The sequence below is a fragment of the Lithobates pipiens genome, unplaced genomic scaffold (assembly GCF_037356315.1).
Source record: "Lithobates pipiens isolate NorthernLeopardFrog02 unplaced genomic scaffold, aLitPip1_a1.2 Scaffold_8, whole genome shotgun sequence".
Classification (NCBI taxonomy): Eukaryota; Metazoa; Chordata; class Amphibia; order Anura; family Ranidae; genus Lithobates; species Lithobates pipiens.
In genome coordinates, this window is record NW_027507903.1 from 223,673,863 (window position 1) to 223,698,349 (window position 24,487).

The 24,487-nt window shown below is 43.0% G+C and overlaps 1 protein-coding gene across 2 annotated transcripts in view; it reads left to right on the forward strand.

Moving 5' to 3' along the window:
• Positions 1 to 24,487, forward strand: part of IRAK4 (interleukin 1 receptor associated kinase 4) — a 78,605-nt gene that overhangs the window by 50,514 nt on the left and 3,604 nt on the right. For both annotated transcript variants that reach the window (XM_077472734.1, XM_077472733.1), the window contains exons 10-11: positions 8,759 to 8,821; positions 24,262 to 24,420. In XM_077472734.1, the coding sequence (XP_077328860.1) occupies positions 8,759 to 8,821; positions 24,262 to 24,420 (222 nt within the window). The remainder of the gene's footprint in view (positions 1 to 8,758; positions 8,822 to 24,261; positions 24,421 to 24,487) is intronic.

Sequence of the window (24,487 nt, forward strand, 5' to 3'; positions counted from 1 at the left end):
GCAGGTAGGGTATTGGCAGGGTATTGCTAGAGTATTGTCAGGCAGGGTATTGCTAGAGTATTGTCAGGCAGGGTATTGCTAGAGTATTGTCAGGCAGGGTATTGCTAGAGTAATTTACTGAGGTGGTAGCTACGGCGCTCGCCTACTTCAAACTGCACACCTGTGCCATATAAAGACCAATCTAAAAAATGAGTAACTAAATGAGTGTTTGGAGTGTGACTATCACCCAAAATGCTAAATTATTATTTGTAAATTGCATGCAACCATCCAGTTACTTCTCATTTCCTCATTGTGAATGAAAATAAAAAATACATAGTGTAATCCAGTTTAAAATCCAAGATTTTATTGTGTGCAAAATTACTACTCGCATAAATAAGAAAGAAAACCGCGCCTCCAGATGACGTCCAATGACGAAACGCGTAGGGCGTGGCCTATTGTGAACACTCTCTTACAAGGCGGCGGCGGTGAATACAAACAAACTTTAAAGGCATATCACAGAGGCGCTGTTTTCTTTCTTATTTATGTGAGTAGTAATTTTGCACACAATAAAATCTTGGATTTTAAACTGGATTACACTATGTATTTTTCCCCAATCGTCTTTCAGGACAGCCACCTTAGAGAGACACCGGCTCCTCCCCTCTGAGGAAACACCGCCTTCAATTTCATAATTTAAGCCTCCTCCTCCCTTCGTTCCTCAGTTATGGTGTTTCCTCCGGCGGGGAGACATCGCCAAGGAACCTTAGGCTAAATTCGGTTGGTGAAACTGAAGCCACCCGAGCGGAGCCCTGGCCCCGTTCGGCTATCCGACCGTTCATCGGTCGGTCCAGGACAGTCCTATCAGCGGGGAGCTGTAGTGTTCGTACTGTCCATATACCCTAAACTCCGCTTGGGGAAAGCGGGAAGTTTATGGGGTCGTCCGTTCGTTCACCCGCGGGGGTTTCAACGGAACAAACAGTCCAGTCGGCTGGGGAAGCTGAATACTCGACTGACCTTTACACGCACTCCAATCTTCGCTTGGGGAAAGCAGGAAGTCTTTGGAGAGGTTCATCCTTGCGTTTCGCCCAGTGGGGTGCTGAACGAAGGCGTCCAGGGCCCCCCTGTGTACGCAGCCGGCTGGGAGCTGGAAGCCGGACCGGTAGGCGGGCGACGTCAGTTCCGGTGGGGGCGGACCCCTTCGTTCGATCCGCGTCTTCCGGTTCCGGACGCGGCACGTGAAAGGGAACCTAGCGTTCGGCTGGTGCGGCCTCTCTTTTCACAGTTGCACAGGTAGCTGTTAGAGGCGCATTCGTACCACGCTTCCTCAACGGGAGAATGTCCGAGGCAGAGGCTTCAAAAACTCCTGGAGATAATAGCACCAGCCACTCGAAGGTAAGAGGAAACCTGGGGAGGTGTTCCCTTACTTGTATCCAGTAGCTCCACTGGTGTTCCTCCTTGGTGGTCGGGGGGAAGGGTAGTGTGTCTGGGATCCTGGTGATGGTTGATCCTAGGGGGGGCACTCCCGGTGGTCCTCTATGTAGCGCTGGTGTTGCTGTTTTTTAGGCTCATGCTGCCCCTTCCTGTATTTTGTGTCTTTCAGAAAGCCACGAGCAAGTCCCCCCATGGTTCTAAGAAGAAGTGCCCTTCGTGTAGAACGTCTATGGGAGACTCTTGGTCTAAAGCTATTTGCAAACAATGTGTTGAGGATTTACTTAAGGAACAGGCAGTAGAGCAGGGTGCAGATCTGGTAGCTTCTATGAAGGAACTCTCTGGTACCTTTCAGTCCTTCCAAAACTTTTTTTCCAGTTTTCAGTGGCCCCAGCCTCCGAGCACTCCTACACCAGCGCAGCAGAGTGTACCATCCAGCCCTGTGGATGTTCCTCCTGCAAGGGGAGAGAATTCAGAGGGTCCCAGGGAGGAAGCTGAGGAGGAAATTGACAGTGTCGTTTCAGACTCCCAGGGGGAGTCTGACGCAGAGATGCTGGATGGGGAATCCAGCAGAATCTCGCGGTATAAGCTTTCCCTGGAGGAGGTGGATGAGCTCTTGGGAGCGATTCATACCACTTTAGGTATTCAAGAAGAAACTAAGACATTGTCACTCCATGATCGGATGTACAAGGGCATGGGGGAACAAAAGAAGCGGGTGTTCCCAGTGCATGGCGTCTTGATCGATACCATCAAGAAGGAATGGCGGGATCCCGAAAGGAAACCTTTCTTTTCTGGGGCATTAAGACGTAGGTTTCCTTTTTCGGAGGAAGAGACTCTCGTCTGGAATAAATCTCCCAGACTAGACGCTGCTTTTTCCCAGGTGTCCAGACACACTGATCTATCTTTTGAGGATATGGGGGTACTGTCTAACCCTATGGATCGAAGGATGGATTACCTTCTTAAGAAGGCCTGGGATTCGTCACAGGGAAATCTTAAGCCAGCCATGGCAACCACGGTGGTGGCCCGCAACATGGAGTATTGGCTCACCCAGATTAGCGCACACATTGAAGCAGGGACAGCAAAGGAGACTATTCTATCCTCCTTTCCCATGCTTCTTAAAGGGATAGCCTACATAGCGGACGCTTCGGCGGAATCCGTGAGGATGTCGGCAAGGTCCTTGGCCCTGACCAACTCTGCCAGGAGAGCCTTATGGTTGAAGACCTGGCCTGGAGACAATGCATCCAAACTTAAACTTTGTGGAATCCCCTTTACAGGAGATCTACTGTTTGGACCAGGCCTTGAAGCGGTGCTAGATCGCACAGCAGACAAAAGAAAGGCCTTTCCTGTTAAAAGGAAAATTGGGGAACAAGCCAAAAGAAAGACTCGTCCCCAGAAAAGGGTTGTACCACCCCGTACGGTTCAGCAGAAGAAAAGTTGGGGACTCAAAAGCAAGGGCCCCGGGGGAGCAATTTTTCGCCCTCCTGAACAGCCCAAAAAATCTCAGTGACAGGGTCACGGTGGGAGGAAGATTGGGGGCCTTCCTCCCACAGTGGGAAATGATTTCCTCCAATCAGTTTGTCTTGGGGATCGTCAGAGGAGGTTACCATTTGGAGTTTTCGGAACTCCCTCCTCTGAGGTTCCTTGTCACCGAGCTGCCAAAATGCGCAGAAAAATCATCTGCCCTTCTTTCCTCTCTTCAGGAGTTGGAAGAACAGGAGGTGGTAGTACGGGTTCCAGTAGGAGAGACAGGCAGAGGCTTCTACTCTCACGTCTTCGTGATTCGCAAGCCTTCGGGAAAGTTCAGGCTCATCCTGAACCTGAAGCCCCTGAATGTCTCAGTTACCTACAGAAGGTTTCGGATGGATTCGGTTTACTCAGTAAAAGCACTCCTACCTCCGAACTGCTTCATGGCATCAATAGATCTGAAAGATGCATACTTGCATATTCCAATCGCAGAGTCCCACCAGCGTTTTCTCAGACTGGCAGTGAGAACTCCAATGGAAGTACTACACCTTCAGTTCAGAGCGCTTCCTTTCGGACTATCCTCTTCCCCCCGAATCTTCACCAAAGTGATGGCAGAAGTTCTGGCATTTCTGCGTCTCAGGGGAATCTCGGTGATCGCATATCTCGACGATCTCCTTCTGTTTGCCCCTTCCCCAGCACAATTAATTCAGGATTTACAGGTCACAAGAAATCTGTTAGTAAGCCTGGGTTGGCTCCTGAACCTGGAGAAATCCAACTTAATCCCTTCCCAGAGGGTCACTTTCCTAGGGTACGAGTTGGACTCAACAGTACAAAGGGTCTTTCTTCCTTTGGAAAAAATTCAAAAGATAGACAGGGCTCTGTTGTGTCTTCAGGGCAACCACCAGATCTCCATAAGGAAGATCATGTCAGCGCTAGGGTTGCTGACATCCGCTCTTCCAGCGGTTCAGTGGGCAGGGTTACATTACCGCCCTCTACAATTATTTGTGCTGAAGGTTTGGGATCACAGCCAGGAATCTTTGGATTCTCTGGTTTCGATTCCAGATCAGGTAAAGAGGTCCCTCTGGTGGTGGAGGAAGGGAGCAAATTTGTCCCAAGGTCTAGAGTGGGTCATGCCAACCTCCAGGGTGGTCACGACCGATGCAAGCAGCTCAGGTTGGGGGGCACACCTAGACTCCCAATTAATACAGGGTATTTGGGAAAAGAGGGACTCGAGGAGATCCTCGAATTGGAGGGAGCTGAGGGCAGTAGATCTAGCTCTCAGAACCTTTCAAAAGGAGCTCCGGGGGAAGCACGTAAGGGTAAGGTCGGACAACTCCTCGGTGGTAGCTTACATCAACAGACAGGGGGGCACCAGGAGCAAGTCCTTATGGGCCCTAGCGGAAGCCATCCTCAGATGGGCCGAAGCAAATATCCTGTCCCTTTCAGCAATCCACTTGAAGGGAGAACAAAATCAGGTGGCAGATTTTCTCAGCAGGAGAACTCTGAGAGAAGGCAATTGGGTTCTCAAGCAGGAAATATTCGAAATGATCACCCGGAGATGGGGGATTCCTGCAATAGATCTCTTTGCCGCAAGGGAAAATGCGAAGGTAGCAACGTTCTTCTCCATAAACAGGGGGGACGGGGCATTGGCGGTGGACGCACTAGCACAGAGTTGGGGTTTCTCCAGGTGCTATGCTTTCCCCCCTCCAGTGCTCATTCCAGCAGTATTAAGGAAATTTCAAGTGGAGAATACTACCCTCATTCTAATTGCACCTCACTGGCCCAGGAGGCCGTGGTTCTCGATCTTGAAGGGCCTGTCTGTAGAACCCCCCTGGATTCTCCCAGTGCAGGAGGATCTCCTGTCTCAAGGTCCGGTGTTCTGCCCTCAGGTAGGACGATGGAACCTGGCAGCGTGGCTTCTGAGGAAGAATTGCTAAAAGCCAAGGGCTTCTCAGACCGGTTGGTAGCCACTCTTCTAAACTGTAGGAAAAAGGAAACCCAGTCCATTTACTTAAAGGTATGGAAACGGTTTAACAGCTGGTGTTCAGAGGGTTCCTTCAACGTGCATAGCCCTATAGCCAGTCTAGAGTTCCTGCAGGCAGGGGCGGATAAGGGGTTAGCGCTTGGAACACTAAAAGCTCAGGTTTCCGCTTTGAGCGTGTTTTTAGAGAAACATCTAGCGTCAGATCCTTGGGTCGTAAGGTTCTTCAGGGCCCTAGGTAGGCAAAGACCAGCTTCAAGCTCCCCCTTCCCGGTTTGGGATCTTTCTTTAGTTTTACAGGTTCTCACAGGGGAACCTTTTGAGCCGTTAGAATCTTGCTCATTAAAGCTGATCACTCTCAAAACGGTGTTTTTGGTGGCGATCACTACAGCAAGAAGAGTAAGTGAACTCGAAGCCCTTTCTGTCAGGGCTCCCTTTTTTCAGGCTTTTCCGGATCGTCTGGTTTTGAAGATAGATCCGGCCTTTTTGCCTAAGGTAGCTTCTAGTTTCCACAGGATGCAGGAGATTGTGCTACCTACATTTTGTTCAAATCCAGTTAGAGAACAGGAACACATGTTTCACAGACTAGATGTTAGAAGATGTGTTCTTTATTATTTAGACTGCACAAGTCAGTTCAGAAAGACAGATTCACTTTTTGTTTTATTTTCAGGGGCCAGGAAGGGTTCCAAAGCCTCTAGACGTACCATAGCTAGATGGTTAAGGTTAGCCATTGGGCAGGCATACGTGGCAGGGGGATTAGATCCTCCAGCGGGCATTAGAGCACACTCAACCAGGGCCGTGGCAACTTCTCAGGCAGAGTGGGCTGGTGCGTCTCCGGAACAGATCTGTAGAGCTGCAACGTGGTCCAGTTTTTCTACGTTTGTGAGACACTATAGACTGGATCTTCTGTCAGCCAAAGACCAAGCCTTTGGTCGAAAGGTGCTACAGGCAGTAGTCCCACCCTAAGGTAATATACTCGCTTATCCTCTCTAAGGTGGCTGTCCTGAAAGACGATTGGGGAAAAATGGAATTACGTACCGGTAATGTCCTTTTCCAGGAGTCTTTCAGGACAGCACCGGTTCCCACCCAAATTGTTGCAGATCATCGGGAACTCATTGCATGAGATCGTCAGGTAAGACTTAAAAGGTTTATTTGTTTGACGTGTTCTTGTGTCTCCCCAGTTTGGCCGGAGGTACTCTGGAAGAACTGAGGAACGAAGGGAGGAGGAGGCTTAAATTATGAAATTGAAGGCGGTGTTTCCTCAGAGGGGAGGAGCCGGTGTCTCTCTAAGGTGGCTGTCCTGAAAGACTCCTGGAAAAGGACATTACCGGTACGTAATTCCATTTTTTATTTTCATTCACAATGAGGAAATGAGAAGTAACTGGACCAGCTCTATATAGCGACACAGGGGCTTACACATGAAATCGCACCAGTTTCAATTCAGGATACACCAAACACTGAGCACATTGTCACTTTGATCTGATTACCGAGGAACCTTTTGATGCTATTTTTGCTTTTGGACTTTCCTTTTTGAATTTCTTTGGATTACTTTGTTTTTTCTTGGTTTTGTTGTTTTCATTTTTTGCGATTTCACATTCTGGGAGTTTTTTTGATGGAAGTTAAAGCATTAGATATTCTATTAACTTGTCTTTTGCACTAATAGAAGCACATAGCACTTTTTGTTAGCACTAGCTGTGGTTCTCAGAATGCACATATGTACTTTTTAACACTGCAATTTTCTAGCGATTTATACACGTTTATATTTTAATATTGCATATTTGTATATATTTTTTCTATACTCGTATTTTGCATGCAATTTACAAATAATAATTTAGCATTTTGGGTGATAGTCACACTCCAAACACTTATTTAGTTACTCATTTTTTAGATTGGTCTTTATATGGCACAGGTGTGCAATTTGAAGTAGGCGAGCGCCGTAGCTACCACCTCAGTAAATTACGTCTTTCCAACCTGTCAGGTTGGTTACATATGGTAGTGGCAGCCCCCTTTTTTCCATAATTTTCCACATTTCTCTAGTTTTTATCCTATACACCCTTTATACATTTTTTGGTATACTTGATCCTGTTAGTCTATCTAAAACTTCCAGCAATATTTTAGTTTCCATAGCGCACCTTATCCCCTCTTTTTATTGCTAGAGTATTGGCAGGCAGGGTATTGCTAGAGTATTGGCAGGGTATTGCTGGGTACTGCAGGGTATGGAGGGGTGACTGCTTCCATCTCTGGATCTCTCCCCTCCACTGTACAGAGAGGGGAGAGAGGAACCGGCGTCCTGACATGACGCCGGTTTGTTTACAAGTGATCGCTCCGTCAGAGCGATGGCAGTGTAAACAGCCTGGGTATAGAAAGTTGGCCGCCGCTTCGGAGCTAGGCCGAAGCCGCGGCCTTTCCTAAGGCCGAGACCGTGGATCCCGGCATGTGCCGATCCGAGCGGGGTGACCCGTTCAGATCACGGATCAGTGACGATCCGTTGCACCCCTACTATACAGTGTAGAGAAATGTAGTTTTATATAAATATAAACAGATTGTTTCCATGTGCGTGAATTGGTTCATTCTGTATAGATGTATTGTAGCTTGCAGGCATCAGGCATCAGGAAGCAGATGCTTCAGTGTGTATTCTGAGTGCTGCTTGTCAGAAGGTTACCTTGTGCTGCCAGACAGAGTATAACTGTTTCAGTGTATGAGACGTTTGCCTACTTACTGAAAATGGTACATACTGCATATTGCCAATTCTCCAAGGGTATGCAAACTTTTGTGCACAACTGTATAACCTCACATTTAACGATCTAATCTTTGAATGTGAACATTTTTCTATATGTTTAATCCTTTCCTTGAATGATCCAACAAGATAAACTGATTATATTGTACTGAGAGAATAACTATAAAAGCAACGATAAGCATGAGATTTGATCGGGGTATGTAGATTGTAAACAAGTGTGGGACCTAATTAGAAAGACTAAGCCCTTGTACACACGGTCAGAGATTCCGTCGGAATGTGTCCGATTGGAGCGGTTTGTCGGATATTCCGACTGTGTCTGCTATGCATCGGACTGTTTCCGTTGGAATATCCGTCGGACCCAATTTTCCAACTTGCTGGAAATATTTTCAGACAAACTGGTCCAATCGGACATACTCCGATCATGTGTAGAGAATTCCAATCGGACAAAGTGCCACGCATGCTCAGATCAAATTCCTACATCAAAGCTCTTGGCTACTAGCCTGAACGTAGTCCCATCGTAACAAAATTACGTTATCACGTTCTGAAAGATCGTATTTTCCGACAACTTTGTAAGCCGCATCCAATTCACATAGGTGTGAACCCAGCCTCAAGCTGAAATAAAGTATAAAGGCACTTTTTTAGCTTTGGATAGAGTGGTGAGGGAATATTACAACTGTCATGTTTTAATTGCTGTCTGTGTCCCCCTTTAGCCATCATTCACATTCACTGTGGCTGATTTGAACAGTGCAATTGCTGGCAACAGGGTGTGACTTACTATGTGATATTACCTATCAAATAGCATGACAAGTCGCTCCAATGTGAACAAGGGCTTAGGGTGATTCACTTCCTTTTGTGTCTACAGGACAGAAAATTAAAGAAAATTTCCCTAATGAGACACAGATGGCATAAAAAAAAAAAAAAAAACCTGACGGTGGTTTTAACCCTCCTCTATTCTGTCCAAAACGTTTAAAAAAAGTGGTGCCTTTAGGTATACTTTCAAAGCAGACATTAAATAGTGCAGCACAGCTGCAAGCACAAGTACTAAACAGAACCTGTTACTTTGCCTATTTGGGAAACGCACATATTAACTTTAAGTTAGTTTAGATAAGACTTTAATGAACTGTAAAATAAATCAAATGTGTTAACGCTAATAATTGTGCTAATATTCATAGGTATTACTAGAAGTAATCTCAGGACTCCCGCCATTTGACGAGAAACGAGACCCGCCATTATTGGTAACTTTTACTTACTCATTAATTTTATTTATTTGCTCCTCTTTAATTTTTTTTTTTTTCAGGGAAACAGTTTAATCTGTTCCTTTGTGGTCTTAGAATTAAAAAATACTTGATGAAAGCACTTAATGTTTATGGCAAGTTATTATAGCTTTTAGCAACTGAGATTTAAATGTAATTTTTCTGTGATGAACTCTCAGGAGCTCTCTGGCCCAATGCTAATGCAGAAGCCAGATTACAGAATTTGCTGGCTGAGATTGTTTAATGTGTAGTAAATGACTGGAATAGAAGTGTCCGAGCTGGAATAGTTAGGACACTAAACTAAACCACAGCAGGCATACTGTATATAGCATGTATATGACCTGCTGAACAAACTAAGGCTCTTTTATGTTTAAACAGATCCACCAAAATGTGGTATAACTTGATATGCAATTTTAAAAGACCGATTTATACACAATGGTGCAACTCACATGGGGCGGCCCATTCACTTGGCTGCCCTACCTGTGCAAAAAGAAGCCCCTGCTCTTATTTAGGGGCGACCAGCTTCGCACAATTTTTTTATTTTTTTTCCAATTCTGTTTTTATTTTCAATTATTATAAAGCATTACACATAATTAAGCAATCTCATACATATGAATATATATTACTTACATATATAATAATCGCATTTATTATTTTATTTCCTCTTCCCTCCCTCCCTCCCTCCCTCCAAAGAGAAAAAAAAAAAAAAAAAAGGGAGGAGAAGGGGAAGAATATATATCTGATTTCTCCCCCTCCTCCACTTCTCACTCCTCTCTCCTCCACAAGTCCCTCCCTCCCCCCTCTTCCCTCCTAATTCCTCAGTCCTTTACCAATTTCCTATGCTGACTCCAGGGAGTCCAGACCAAGAGACACCTTTCATATGTATCTAATTCTTGAGCTAAGAGTATCTCCATTCTCTCTATGTTATCCATTTCTAAAGCCCATTCGTTTATCGTAGGGGATTGGGATGATCGCCAATGCCGCGGTATCACAGTTCTTGCCGCCGTCAACCAGTATCCCAGAAGATTCTTTTTAACGTTTTTATATGTTCTTGGTAACATAGAAAGAAGGGTGACTTGTGGTGTATTTGGGATTACCTCCCCAGTGATTGTTGTATATAATTGCATAAGCTTTTCCCAAAATCTGAAAATTAGGGGGCATTCCCACCAGATGTGGAGCAATGTACCCTTGTCTCTATGGCACCGCCAACATATATCTGATTTTTCTGGGTATATACGATGGAGTGTCACTGGGCTCCAATACCATCTTGAGAGCAATTTATAATTCGTCTCTTGTGCTTTAATCGACGGTGATAAACAGTGAGTGAAACTAAATGCCTTCTCCCATTCCCCAACCGCAATCTGAGCGTTGATCTCATTAACCCATTTGTTTATATATTCTGGGGGCTCCGGGTGATTTTTAATAATAAACATCTTATACAGTATTGATATAACATGCTTTGGTTTCTGATCTTGTGTCAAGAGAGTTTCAAGTTCTGTTAAATCTCTACCCAGAGACTTATTTGAATGAATTGTACACCAAAATGATCGCAACTGCCAAATCTCCAACATTTGCATAGGTGATGGTCGCTGTGTAGAGAATAGATTTAATAAAGACGGAATTGTCCCCTGGCTTAGAATATTGCTCAATCTATAATGGGATTCCCTATTCCATATAAGAAAACTTGTCCTATTTAATGCCGGTGGAAAAAAAGGGTTGCCAAATAAAGGTGTCATAGGTCCTTCATAGGAGGAAAGTTCCAATTTTATAGCTGTTTTTCCCCATATATTCAGCACATGGGATGTGAGGGAGGGCATAGACTCTTTCAACTCTTGATTTAAATTGCTATCAGACAGATCTAACCATGGTAACACCTTTAAATCCAGTTGATTTAACCCTTGTTCTATTTTTACCCATTGTTTGGTTTCCGAGCAATAAAACCAGTCCACCAGTCTAGTCAAAACAGCCGAAACATAATAATAATATAGATCAGGTGCACCCGCACCTCCTTTCGTTTTAGGTAATGATAATAATTTCTTTTGTAATCTTGGTTTTTTATGTCCCCAAATAAATTTTGTAAAAGCCGATTGCAGAGTGGAGAAAAATGATCGAGGGACACTAATTGGGATAGTTTGAAAAAAATACAGGAACCGCGGTATTATATCCATTTTCAGTATATTAATCCTCCCAAACCATGAATATTGCTTAACATCATATTTTTTTAGATCTTGTAGGGTACGTTGCAGAAGAGGAACATAGTTCATTGAATATAAATACTTTGAGTCCGGGGTGATTTTAACACCTAAATATTTTACAGCTACAGAGCAAATCCTAAACATAAAATTGGCTCTCAACCTTGCAACCTGTTCGGGTACGAGCGACACGTTGAGAATTTCTGATTTTGATACATTTACTTTAAAATTGCTCAATTTTCCAAACCGCTGGAATTCAGCTAACACAGAGGGAATTGCAATGTGTGGATTAGTGATATAAAGTAGTAAATCATCAGCAAACAAAGCCATTTTTATTTCCCTCTGTTTTATCTGTACACCAGAAATAGAGGGGTTCCGTCTAATAGCCGTCGCTAAATATTCCATTACTATAACATAAAGTAAAGGGGATAACGGGCATCCCTGGCGGGTACCATTTTGTATATTAAAACTTGTTGTCAATGAACCATTAATTTTTATTCTGGCTGCCGGTTTAGTATAAAGTGCCATGATCTTATGCAATATATTCGACCCCAATCCTATTTGCATTAAAGAGTGTTTAAGAAAGGGCCATCCCACCCGATCAAATGCCTTTTCTGCATCAACTGAAAGAAGGCATACTGGAATTTTAGCCCTTTGTGCATAGTTCATCAACAAAAAAGTTTTGATCGTGTTATCGCGTGCTTCTCTATTCCGAACGAATCCTACCTGGTCCGTATGTATTAAGCTTGGGAGGAGTGGTTGAAGACGGAGTGCAATCAGTTTAGCATATATCTTTAAATCTATCCCAATCAATGATATAGGTCGATAACTAGAGCAAAGTGTTAAATCCTTTTCTGGTTTGGGGATCAAAGTAATATGAGATTCCAGGGTCTGTATTGGAAATTGGTTCATAGAAGAAATAGAATTAAACACTTGAAGCATAAACGGGGCTATATGCTCTTTAAACGTCTTATAGAATTTTGATGTAAACCCGTCGGGACCTGGGCTCTTATTTGTTGGAGTATTAGCAATTACTTCTAATAGTTCCTCGAGCGAAAATGGAGAATCCAAAGATTCCCTAGTAACACTATCTATTGTCGGAATAGCGTTTTCCCGCACATATTCCCCAATAATATCATCTCCAGCTCCCTTATCCTCCAATAATGATGATGGAGTTAGATTATAGAGGCCTGAGAAATATTCCCTAAAGGTTTGTTGGAGCTCACGTGGATCCGATGTCAGTTCTCCTGATGATTTTTTTATACTTGGTATAAAAGTCTGTGATTGACGTGGGTGTAACATATCAGCCAACATTTTCCCACACTTATTCTCAAATCTATATCTTCCCACTACCCGTCTTTGTCGGTATGAGCTCTGAGATGATTTGAATAGTTGTAACAAAGATATCCTTGTGGAGAAAATATCGGCTGATATATCTGGAGAATGATGGGCTTTATGTCGAGTTTCCAAAGAATGAAGTTTTAATAACGTATTTTCGATAATTTTAGATTTTTCTTTTTTAAGACGAGAACCATGTTGAATAAATACCCCTCGTATTACTGCCTTTAAGGCCTCCCATTTCAAGGGTAAAGCAGTTTCATCCTGTTCATGGTCGGAGATAAAATTATCAATCGCCTCTGCAATTGCTTTATAACAGTTTTGATCTTGCATAAGTGTATCATTCAAACGCCACGACCAATTAGTACCCTGAATCTGGGGGGGTGCTATTGTTAAAAATACTGGTGAATGGTCGGACCAAATGAATGAACCGATATCTATAGACGGGTTCCATTCCAATATCTTAGGACCAGTTAAAAAAAAATCTATTCTGCTATATGTGTTATGTGCGAAAGAAAAGTATGTGTAGTTACGATCTTTAGGGTTAAGGGTCCGCCAGAGATCCATCAACCTATGTTCGTATAGTTTTGTTTTTAAGTGCCCTCAGACGAGCATGTGAAATATTTGATCGTTGAGCTGACGTGTCTAGTGAAGGGTCCAAAGCTAGGTTAAAATCTCCTCCCACAATAACCGTACCTTCTGCAAAGTCTGCTAAGAGGCCAAGATAACTCACAATTGTCTTAGTTTGATCATAATTTGGAATATAAAAGTTTGCAATTGTGAAGATTTTATCCCACAATCTAATTTTAAGAAACAGATATCTTCCATCTAAATCAGCTCTATATTCCAAATTCTGAACTGGTAGGTGCTTATGCAAAGCAATAGAGACCCCTCTTGATTTTGAGCTCGACATAGTGCTATGGAACCATTGCGAGTAGTGTTTACGAGAACACACTGGAATATTATCACTTCGAAAATGGGTCTCTTGAAAAAGTATAATATCTACCTTAGCTTTATATAGACTATATAGAATCTGACCTCTTTTTGATTTATTATTAAGACCTTTAATATTGTAGGTACATAATTTCAATGTCACTGGTGAGGAGAAAATCGCTGCCATAACAAATTATCAGGGGACTCAAAGAACACGAAAGAAAAAGGGGAAAAAGAAAGAGGAGAGAGGGAACGAGAGAAAAAAAAAAAACCCACACCCCGGCGCAGCAATTACCGAGTTGTGCTCTCTAAAATTGGAGAAGCTCCTTCTCCCCGATTCCCAAGTTACCCAGGGAAACGTTAACTAATTACCCCAAAAAAAAAAAAAAAAAACCCACCCAGTAAGGAATCTATCCCAAAAAAACACCAAACCCTACCCGAGGGACGGTGATTCCTATGAGGGAAAAAAGTTAAAGAGCATTGAGGATGGCTCTATGCAGTGACAATGGGCATCCACAACCAACATAATAATAATAGTCCGAGAGAAAAAAAAAAAAATAATAATAATTCTTAATACATTATTAAATTCAATGCCTACTACTCCAATTGCATTTGGGATCGCCAGCTGTTTTACTCTGCCTGATTAAATTAAAGATTTTCAGATTGAATGTTTCTATTGTCCTCCCGAGGTTGCGATCTTCTAAACTGTGTATAAGTCTTGGGCCACGTTATTAATGGAAGATCGTGTAAACCTAGGGTAGATTGTATTGCAGGAATATCTGAGGGATCACGTAGATTTAGCCACCTGCCATCTTTCTTAATTTGTAGCTGAAAAGGGAAATTCCATCTATATACAATGTTACGATCTTGCAACATTTTTAGTAAAGGCCTTAACGCTTTCCTCTTCTCCAGAGTAAATTGGCATAGATCTTGTAACAATTGTATATTTGCTCCATTAACATTAATTCGTCCCCTCTCTCTTGCCCTTCTCATAATCTCCTCCTTATCCTTATAGAAATGTATTCGACATATTATATCTCTTGGTTTATCTGGATCTAATTTACGTGGTCCCACTGTCCGATGTACTCTATCCAGTTCCAAATTTGATTCCTCAGGTTTTCCCAACAATGAGGTAAAAATTTGGTTAACTGTTATACCAAGCTCCTCATTTCTAACTGATTCTGGCAAACCCCTGATCCTAATATTATTTCTTCTATTACGGTTGTCTTGGTCCTCCCATAATTGAAATAGTGTATGAATATGGGGCTCTTGGGCATCTATACGCTGTTCCTGAGATTGTACACGATCCACCAATATATCTACAGAACGTTCAACTTCTGTTATTTTCTTCCCAGTTGCCTGTAATTCTTTATGCACAGATTGAATCTCCTTGTGGAAACCATGTTCTAGACGCTGAATAAAAGCTTCCATTTCATGGCGAGTGGGCAGTGCTCTTAAATAAGTCCGTACATCCCCTACTTCTGATCCCAACTCTTCACTCATCGTGTCACCTTTTGGATTCCCATCTATATTCTCACTATCCATTATATTCACTGGATTATATCCCCCTAACAACGGGGGGGATGGGGTTGAATATTGAGGGCCACCCTCGGGTCCTCCCACATTCATATGCATATCTAATACGCCTATATCTGAGGTATTAGACACTTCGTTCATATCTACGGATTCTACAGATCCAATCGGTTCTTGTAACTCCAAAGCCGATTCCCACATGTTTTTTATGGCATCTGCACTATCCATTTTTGCTATCTGTGCGTTTTTTACTGCCCCAATGCCTAAGGAGCCCAACGGTATTACAGATGACACTGATGGTTTTATTATTGATACTACTGGTGTTGGTATAGTTTTTTCTGCTTGTAATGATTGTATATGTGTATCCTGCATAGCAGCAGAGGCCAATGTTCCCCTGCTACTATCTATTGTTGTCTTCGATGTACGTGATCGTGTCCGGCCACCTACTGGAAAAAACTCTGCTATCCCTTGCTGAGCATTAGAGGAGACTATTAATGGATGTTTAGAAATATTACCTATTGTACCCTTATTGCACACAACCGGACTCGCCGGTTTACATACTGTATTATACTCTCCTCTCCTCTTCCTCCATCCCATTAGGTATTCCCAGTGGTCACTACTTTAGAGTCCTTTTCAAAGACAGCTTATCCACGCAATCTACCTTCTGGTATAGCTATTGTTATTGAGTGCAGTCCTCCCAATGTTAATAACTTATGATCACTTCTATTGTCAAAACATGAAAGTCAATAGTTTCAGCATTAACAGCTGAATCTATGACATTCTTATTTTCTAAAATATTAACAATATCAGCAATTTTAGCGACATTAGCAATTTAGCACCAACGAAAAATTAGTAGTATCTAAATTTCAGAAATATATCAGCAATTGGTCACCGTCAGCAGTTGAGCACCGTCACCCGCTGAACACCGTCAGTATTTGAGCACTGTCAGCAATAGAACATTATCGGCAGTTAAACGCTGTCATCAATTAGGCACTATCAGCGATTGTGCGTTGCCAGTAGTTGAACACTGTCAGCAGTTGGACACCGACAGCAATTGAGCACCAACAGCAGGTCGACACTGTCAGCAATTAGACCCTCTCAGCAAACACTGTCAGCAGTCAAACACTGTCAGCAGCTGTTTTTAAAGTCGCATTCTCCCACGTGACAATCACAGCAGAATCGCATTGCATTCAGGGTGCCCTGAAGGGATAAAGGCACCTAATGCATGTTGTGCAGTGATTGTCACACAATTTAAAAATCAGATTGTATGGTGTGTGTGATAATAGGTTTTCTCCTTCTTTGGAGGAGATTCTGGATCCTCCCATTCCAGTGCAGCTTTTAATGAATGGTGGTATTGGCACAAAATCAAAGCCCGAACCTTCAGGATCCTCTTCCAAGGAGGAGGCAATACCTTCTCCTTCTACCTGGAAGGTTGGCTGTATTACTGGGTCTGGGGAATCAGCCTGCCTAATCTGCTGGGCTGGAGTCACCCCTGAAGTGCCTGGTACCCCTCTAGTTAGAGAGGGTCGAATGGCTTGGTTTAGACCTGGTGCAGGGCCCACACTGTTCTTCGGCTTCTGTCCCTGGTTGCCCGAGATGAGCGGAAAATTCTGCCAGGGAGTTGGGAACTACTTTCTAGAGCAAGGTTGACTTCTTCTGACTCTCGTACTCCTGGTCTCTGGCAAGCTGCCTGAAGCAGTTGCTGCAACGTAGCTTTCCAGGCAAAGTGTCATCTCCACATGACGATCATTTTCCCTTTGGGCTCTGAGCCCTCGTAGAAGAAGCTGTGTGTGTTCTCTGAAACATACATTTGCGCCCTTTGTACTGGGGTCTACTAGAACAGGAGGAGTCACTTTCTGCCCTGGAAAAATCCTGGTGATCCAGAGGGCCTCTGGACCTCCTAGAACGGCTGGGACTGCAATAGACAGGAAGACATGCTCGTCAGGACAGAACGCATTATTTTTCTCTGCATCTTCTTACTTACCCAAAGTTGGCCCTAACCTGGAATTGCGGTGGTATTGGTTATGTGGTGTTAGGCTCATGCTGGTGGAAGAATCGAAAGGTGCAAGGGGGACTGCATTGCAACAGAGAGAAATAAGGGAAGCGAGAGAGGAAAAAAATACATATATACAACCCCCCCCCCCCCTTTTTTTTTTTTTTTTTTGGGCAAAGAGTAACAAATTTAAATAAAATAAATCTGAGCAAATGGATCTCTGTGTGTGCACACTGATTACTCTGACAGTGACTCCTCATTTCCTGTCTGAAGGAGATACTCTACATCCGCAACCATCATGACTGGCCTTAGCGGCCTGGAGATTGATATGATATGCATGCTGCCATGTATGGCAGGAAAGGAAAATTACGGTAAGTTACAATTATGATACAATTTTCCATTTTCACTCCTCCCAGTCTTTTCTGAACTCTATCCAGTGGAAAAAGTCTACAAAGGGTGCTCTGTTCCTGTACTTGATCCTGCAGTCTCAGTCTTAAACAAATATCTCACTGTACCAATGTTCCCACATTCATGGATTCTGCAAATTCATTTTAGAAAGTTTGAGTTGCTTCTTAAGGTTTTCTTTACTTTGGCAGGCCCAGCCCTGCAACCAGCTCTCACTGCAATTTCAGTATGTCAAATTGCATTTAACTGCATCTAACTGAACTAGGGCAGTGAACAACCAAGAGCATCCTGTATTCCAAGACCGAGCTTTAACAGAATAATTACAACAGTTACCTTCTGCTCTGCTTTTGTGTGGATGCCTTAGAACAGTGGTTATCAACTCTGTCCTCAGGGCCCACTAACAGGCCAGATTTTCAAGATAACGGAAATACATCACAGGTGATATTATTTTCTGCTCAGTGATTGCAGTATTCTAGTTTGCATCTCCCCAAGGTAATGCATACACCTGGCCTGTTAGTGGGCCCAGAGGACAGGGTTCATGACCACTACCTTAGAATATGTCATGAGCCAAATTTCCAGAATGGCTGTAATCTGCATTCACTTGCACAGAATCTTGTGGCTGAAAGCCTGGACAGCTAAAGTTACCAATAGGAAGCGTGTCACATGTATGTCTTTTCAAAGGCAGACCACTTTCAGGGGAGAGGAAGATTCCGCTCTCCTCCCCACCTCCTCCTCGAACTACAGAGCACCTAACGGTTCTACCAAAGGTTCAAATTCAAAACTTAAGTTCAGCTATTTTTTTTTCAGGGGAAGACTGTGGGCTTAGGCTTTCCCCAAAAGGAATGGCCTAAGGGGGGTGCATCTGTTACAGTTTGCCTCTCTCTGGGTCAGTCATATACTAGGTCTGTGGGTTCAGTCTGTGTTTTTAAAGGAGTTCAAAACTACTCCCTCACGGTTTTCTTCTCCCAAGTCAACCAAAAACGGTCTCTTTTTCTGGGAAGTAGTTGTGCCTGTACTTCTACAAGAAGGGTTCAAAAGATCATATTCAAACCTGTTTGGGGTACCAAAGCTCAACTAAAATATTCGTTCATTTCTGGACAACCTTCAAAATACAAAATCAAAAGGGCAGTAATTGCCTCTCTGAGATTTGGGGAATATCTGGCATAAGTAGACATCCAAGATGCCTGAGTATTCCCATTTATCAACCTCATCAGCGCAATCTGCGCTTTACAGGGTCAGACAGCCATTTTCAGTTCATTGCACTGCCCTTCAACCCACCCTCTGCTCCCAGAGTATTCACAAAAGTCCTAGCACTTCTTTTTGCCCTCATCAGAACTCAGGGAATCCAGGTCACACATTATCTAGTTGAGCTTCTCCTGAAAGAATCATCTTCCTTCCAGCTGTTTGCAAAAATCCACAAGACAACTTAGATCAGCCTTTCTCAACCTTTTCAACACAGAGGAACCCTTGAAATAGTCATCTGGTCTCAGGGAACCCCTGCTAAAAATTGGAAATCTACAACTCGATACATTAGTGTGCTGGTCAGTGGGAAGAATGGTCCTTACACTTGTGGTCATTGTGAAGAATTGCCTCCTTACAGATAGATAAAAAGATCAATGGTGTCAGTGGGAACTTATCTGAGAGGCATAAATTGCCCAATGCTGAAGGAACCCCTAGAAACCTCTGGAGGAACCCTAGGGTTCTAAGGAACCCTGGTTGAGAATCACTGACTTAGATGCTCCAGGCCTTTGGTTGAGTGATACATTTCCAAAAATCTGCTTTTGTAACTTTGTCTGAACCTGGAATACTTGGGTCTGGTCCTGGACATATCCAAAGCATGGACTTTTCTTCAGAAAAATACAATTCTCACAGCCCACACTCGAGTTTAAATATCCTAATTACATCCCACAATAAGAACCTCCAGGAGAGTTCTAAGCCTAATGGTAACTCCCTCTGAGGCTGTACCAATTGCCTAATTCCATTCAAGACCTTTCCAACACAATATCTTCTTGACCTGGAACAAGCATGCTCCTTCTCTCAACCTACCCATGCTCCTGTTCAGCCATGCAAGGAATGTCCTAACTTGGTGGATCTTCAGCCCAAGCTTAACAGTAGGGAAATCTTTTCTTCCCTACCACTGGAAACTGTAACTGATGTCAGGCTTTCAGGCTTGGTAGGAGTGTTCCAGTTCCTCACAGTGCAAGGAACAAGATCACCCATGGAAACCAACTCACCATTATCCTCCGAGAGCTCAGAGCATTACAAATGGTTCTGCAACACTTGACCCTAGGGTCGTTACCTTTTCTTCAAGTCAAATCGAAACACTTTAGAGGTACAGCAATTTTTTCTTTTGTAGTTTCCAAAACAAAATGTAGTACAAATAGAGGGACAAACTGTATAGAGGATGGGATGGAGCGCTAGCAGGAACCACTTTAAAATTAAATAAGTAAGTAAATAAGTGGGTGGATAAACAATGTTAGTGGTAATTGCTAGTACTTTTCGAGTTCAAGGGTTTTTGATTTGTTTTTCCTTTTTTAAGTCCAGGCATGTCATTTATAGTTCTAGCAGAAGTAGAAGAAAAACTGTATAACCTTTTTAAAAAAATTGTGCTGCACCAAACACATGGTATTTTTTTACCATACGTTTTCCTGCAGGTGATTGAGCGCATAAGCAAGGCGTGCAATTATGCCATTAAGACTTAATTGACGCCATTCTACAGCTGCAATGCAAAAATGTCCACCTAGGACAGCACTAATACATTAAAATTCAAGGAGGTTCATTGTTCTTTAATATAACATAAAAGTAGGCTAATCACATCCATAATTTAAGTTACATCAGGTGCCCCGTCAGAGTCTCTCTACATATCACAGTCCTGTTACATCAAGTACCCTAGGTGTCCCTCCACGCATCAGGGTTGTCACTTTCTTCCTTTCCCCCTGTACTCAGAGATCACAAACTGCAAACAAGGCAGCTCCTGCTTCCTCTCTCCAGTCTCCCGACAGACTGTTTTCACTCCCCTGCAGTGCCACGCTGAGGCTAAGTTGTGCCAGCTCTCTATCGCCCCCTGCAGGCTGAAGGAAGGAGAACACCCAATTCTCTCTCCAGCTATCTTAGGAAGCCACAGTCCGGTCTGAATAATGTGTCTGGTTTTCAGGCGGATTGAAAACTGGACACGTGATTTTAAAACCCAGACTGTCCGGGTGAATCCCGGACAGGTGCGAGCACTACTTGACCCCTCCTTCTCCCAATCAGGGTGCCATCAGACAGTGCCACGGCTTCAGCCTACATCGAACATTAAGGGGCACCAGTAGTCCTGCAGCCTTGAGGGAAGCAAGCCAGATAATCTCATGGATGGGGAAAGACTGTCCAGTGAACTGAGGTCTACATCCCAGGAGTGGACAACTGGAAAGCTGGCAACCTCAGCAGCTATCACCTGCATCAAGGGGAAGGTATTTACCCAGACATGTTCAATCTGATATGTCAAAAATGGGAAACTCCAGTATAGACATCTTAGCCTCCAGATTGAACAACAAACTACCTCTGTCTGTGGCCAGGACCTAGAAACCTGTAGCTCTGATAATTACTTTGTTCCAGTTCAGACTAATATATGTCTTTCCCCTCAGTGTAAATGCAACAGAGGAAGACTGGGATTCTTATTGGACAGACATACTCAGACTTCTATTAGGATGACCCCTGGCCTCTCCATAGCAGGCCAGATCTGCTGTTACAGGGACCCCTATTCCAACTTGCTTCTTAATCTCTAGCTTTAACAACATTGGCTGTGGAAGCTCAGATCTTAAAGTGTCACTAAAGCCTGATGATGTCTCTTGGATTTAGTTCACAATGAAATTATCCATAAAACACATACATTTGAAAAAATTGAATACAGTTTATGCAGGTCACATGCTCCACTCTGCTCGGTCTGGGTTTGTGGGCAGGACGAACATGCAGCATGTCGCGTTACTACTTCTTCTTCTCCTCTTGCCCTAGCTGTGCAAAGCAGAGTGAAGCTAAAACAATCACAGGAGTGTAAGCAACATAAAGAGTTGCCTACCAACCACTGCAGTACTTATATTTTTATTCCACAAACAGTAAAAGTGAAGTGCTCACACATGTGATTGCTGCTGATCTCCACTGCCAGTCTGTTTGATGCTAGTACTACCTGTGCTCTGCCCATGTAGATAAGCATATGAGCGCTGCTTTGTGCTCTACCCTGCTACAATGCACCATACCTAAAATCAAGAAGGCTTCAGATGAGTAGTGCACAATAGCAAGGCTCATTGTTGCTGTCATACTTCCCTTCTTTTGTCAGTCATTATTAGTACCACTCAGGAAACCATTGGCTGCCATTGACATGGGTGCATTGCCACAATGAGCAAAGCAGTCATTGTAAAAGGCACAATAAAAGATTTTTTTTTTTTTTTATAACAAAAAACATTTTGGAAATCTAATAAAAAGCATATTTAGTCACAAATCTTTTAATGTGTGTGTTTTTTTTTTTTTTTTTAAGCTTGAGTTTTCTTTACATTGAAGAAATCGAGGGGTCTCCGAGTCTGTTATTTCTTCCTTGCTGAAAGCAAGAAAGCCACTTCCAGAAAGATTTATTATTGTTTTATTGCTCTCTGCCCTGTAAGCACCACCCTAGATGACCTCTCCTGCAAAGTGGACTTTATGGTTGCTATTACATCTGTCAAAAGTGTTTTTGATCTGGCAGCTCTCTCATGAGCGTTCCTCATCCTGCACAATGTCAAAGTAGTCTTATGTGCAACACCAGCCTTTTTTTTTTCCTAAGGTGGTATCAGTCTTTCACCTCATTGATGACATAGTCCTACCATCCTTATACCCTGCTCCAAAACCTCAAAAGGAAACCTTTCTTCATTCGCAGAATGTAATCAGAACCATTAGAATCTACCCCAAAGCAAAATCTTTGCTTAGTAAGATGGATTCCCTATTTGTTCTGTCCTTAGGGCCTTACAATGTATACCCTGCTTTCTAGTCCACCATCACTCGATGGATAAGAAATCTGTTTGCTACAGCTTACACTGTTGAGGAAAAATCTCCTGCACCTTTACACGCCCATTCTACCAGATGGGTTGAAATTCCTGAGCTTACCGGGCACCAAGCCTCTGTAATCCAGCTTCATAAGGCTGCCACCTGGGTCTCTGCTCATACTTTGGCAAAATTCTAGCAGGTGAACATCCAATCTTATTTGGATGCAAGGATCTTGCAGCAGCACTTTGAAGCTGGGTCTTTTGACCCTTGTTGGTCATGTTGGCACATAATTGTTTGTCCAGTTGTTGCCCAGCCTTCTCATTCATTGCTTGGGGATGTCCCAAGGTTTATGAAAAATTTGCCTGTACTGTACAATTTAATATAAAAGGAAGGCTAACCTGTAAATTCCATATATTGGATTACAGGCCACAGACCCTTCAATTCCTTGGCTACTCTGCATTTCTTATCGCTTGAAATCCAAAATGTCGTTTATTGATCACCAAGATGATATCAAAGGACACCAACACACAGGTCTCGTAGATGCGTTTCACACAGTACAGTTGTGCTTAACCGCTTGTTGACCAGCCGCCGTCATTATACGATGGCAGATTGGCACAACCCCTCGAACCGTTGTAGCTATACGTCGGCTCGCAGAATCGGGATGGCGCATGCTGCTGCACAAGGGGGGTTGCCAATGCTCGTGGCCAACGGTCGCGATGACCGGCGGCCACGATCGATCGCGAGCATGAGGAACAGAACATGGAAGTGTTTGTGTAAACACACAAATCCGCGTTTTGTTTTGAGAACAGTGACAGATCACGTGTTTGTATTAGCTAGGAACCACAATCCATCACTTACTCTAGTCAGTCCCCTCCCCTTAAGTTAGAATCACCTCCCAGGGAACACAGTTAACCCCTATATTTCCTCTTAGTGTTAACCTCTTCACTGCCAATTATATTTTTACAGTAATAAATGCATTTTTATAGCATTGATCGCTGTATAAATGCCAATGGTCCCAAAAAATGTGTCAAAATTGTCCGATGTCTCCTCCATAATGTCGCAGTCACGATAAAAATCGCAGATCATCGCCATTACTAGTAAAAATAATAATAAAAATGCTATAAATCTATCCCCTATTTTGTAGCCGCTATAACTTTTGCGCGAACCAATCAATATACGCTTATAGCGATATATTTATTTATTTTTTACCAAAAATATGTAGAAGAATACATAGCAGCCTAAACTGAGAAAAAAAGTAAAAAAAAAATAAAATAGGGATATTATAGCAAAAAGTACAAAATATTGTGGATTTTTTTCAGAATTGTCACTTTTTTAGTTTTTTGTTTTTATAGCAAAAAAAATGAAAAAAACGCAGAGGCGGTCAAATACCACCAAAAAGCTTTATTTGTGGGGGAAAAAAATTTCAATTTTGATTAGGTACAGCATCGCATAACCGCGTAATTGTCAGTTAAAGTGACACAGTGGCCATTCGCAAAAAATGGCCTGGTCATTCAGCATCCATATCTTCTGGGGCTGAAGTGGTTAATCACGAGGTGATTAAGCACAACTGTACTGTGTGAAACGCATCTACAAGACCTGTGTGTTTGTGTCCTTTTGATGTCATCTTGGTGATCAATAAATTACATTTTGGATTTCAATCGATGTGCAGCCATTTCTTCCTTTATCTTCTTACCCATGGAGGCACTTAGTGGGACATTCCTATCAGGCTAACTAATTTATCCACCTGGAGCGGTGAGTCCTTCACTCTACTCTGCATTGCTTGCTACAAAACTGAGGACTCATGGAGTGGGGTAGAGTTACAAGGGAGGCATCCAGTGGATGTGTCTTTGAAAGCTTTGCCAGTGTCCAATTACCTAAAAGGTATGAACTTCTAACCCATGGTCTATGAATACTTGCCTGTGTCTTGTACAGTACTCCAAGATATGGAATTTACAGGAAAGTCAAAGTTCTTCTTTTCATCCAGGCATTGCATCAATCTTAGTAAATCCCCCCTCTGTATATTCTTCTATTTAAAGCTTGACATTAAAGAAGAAATTGAAGAGGAGGAAAAAACTCTTGAAGATTGTGTGGACAAGACGATGGGAGATGTGGAATTCAACTTGTTAGAAAAAATGTACTGTCTTGCCAGTCAGTGCTTGAACCAAATGAAAAACAAAAGACCCGATATTATTACAGTATGTATTATATGTTTATATACTGTTCAGTAGAATACGTGGCCATTAGCGGTCAATATGAACGTGA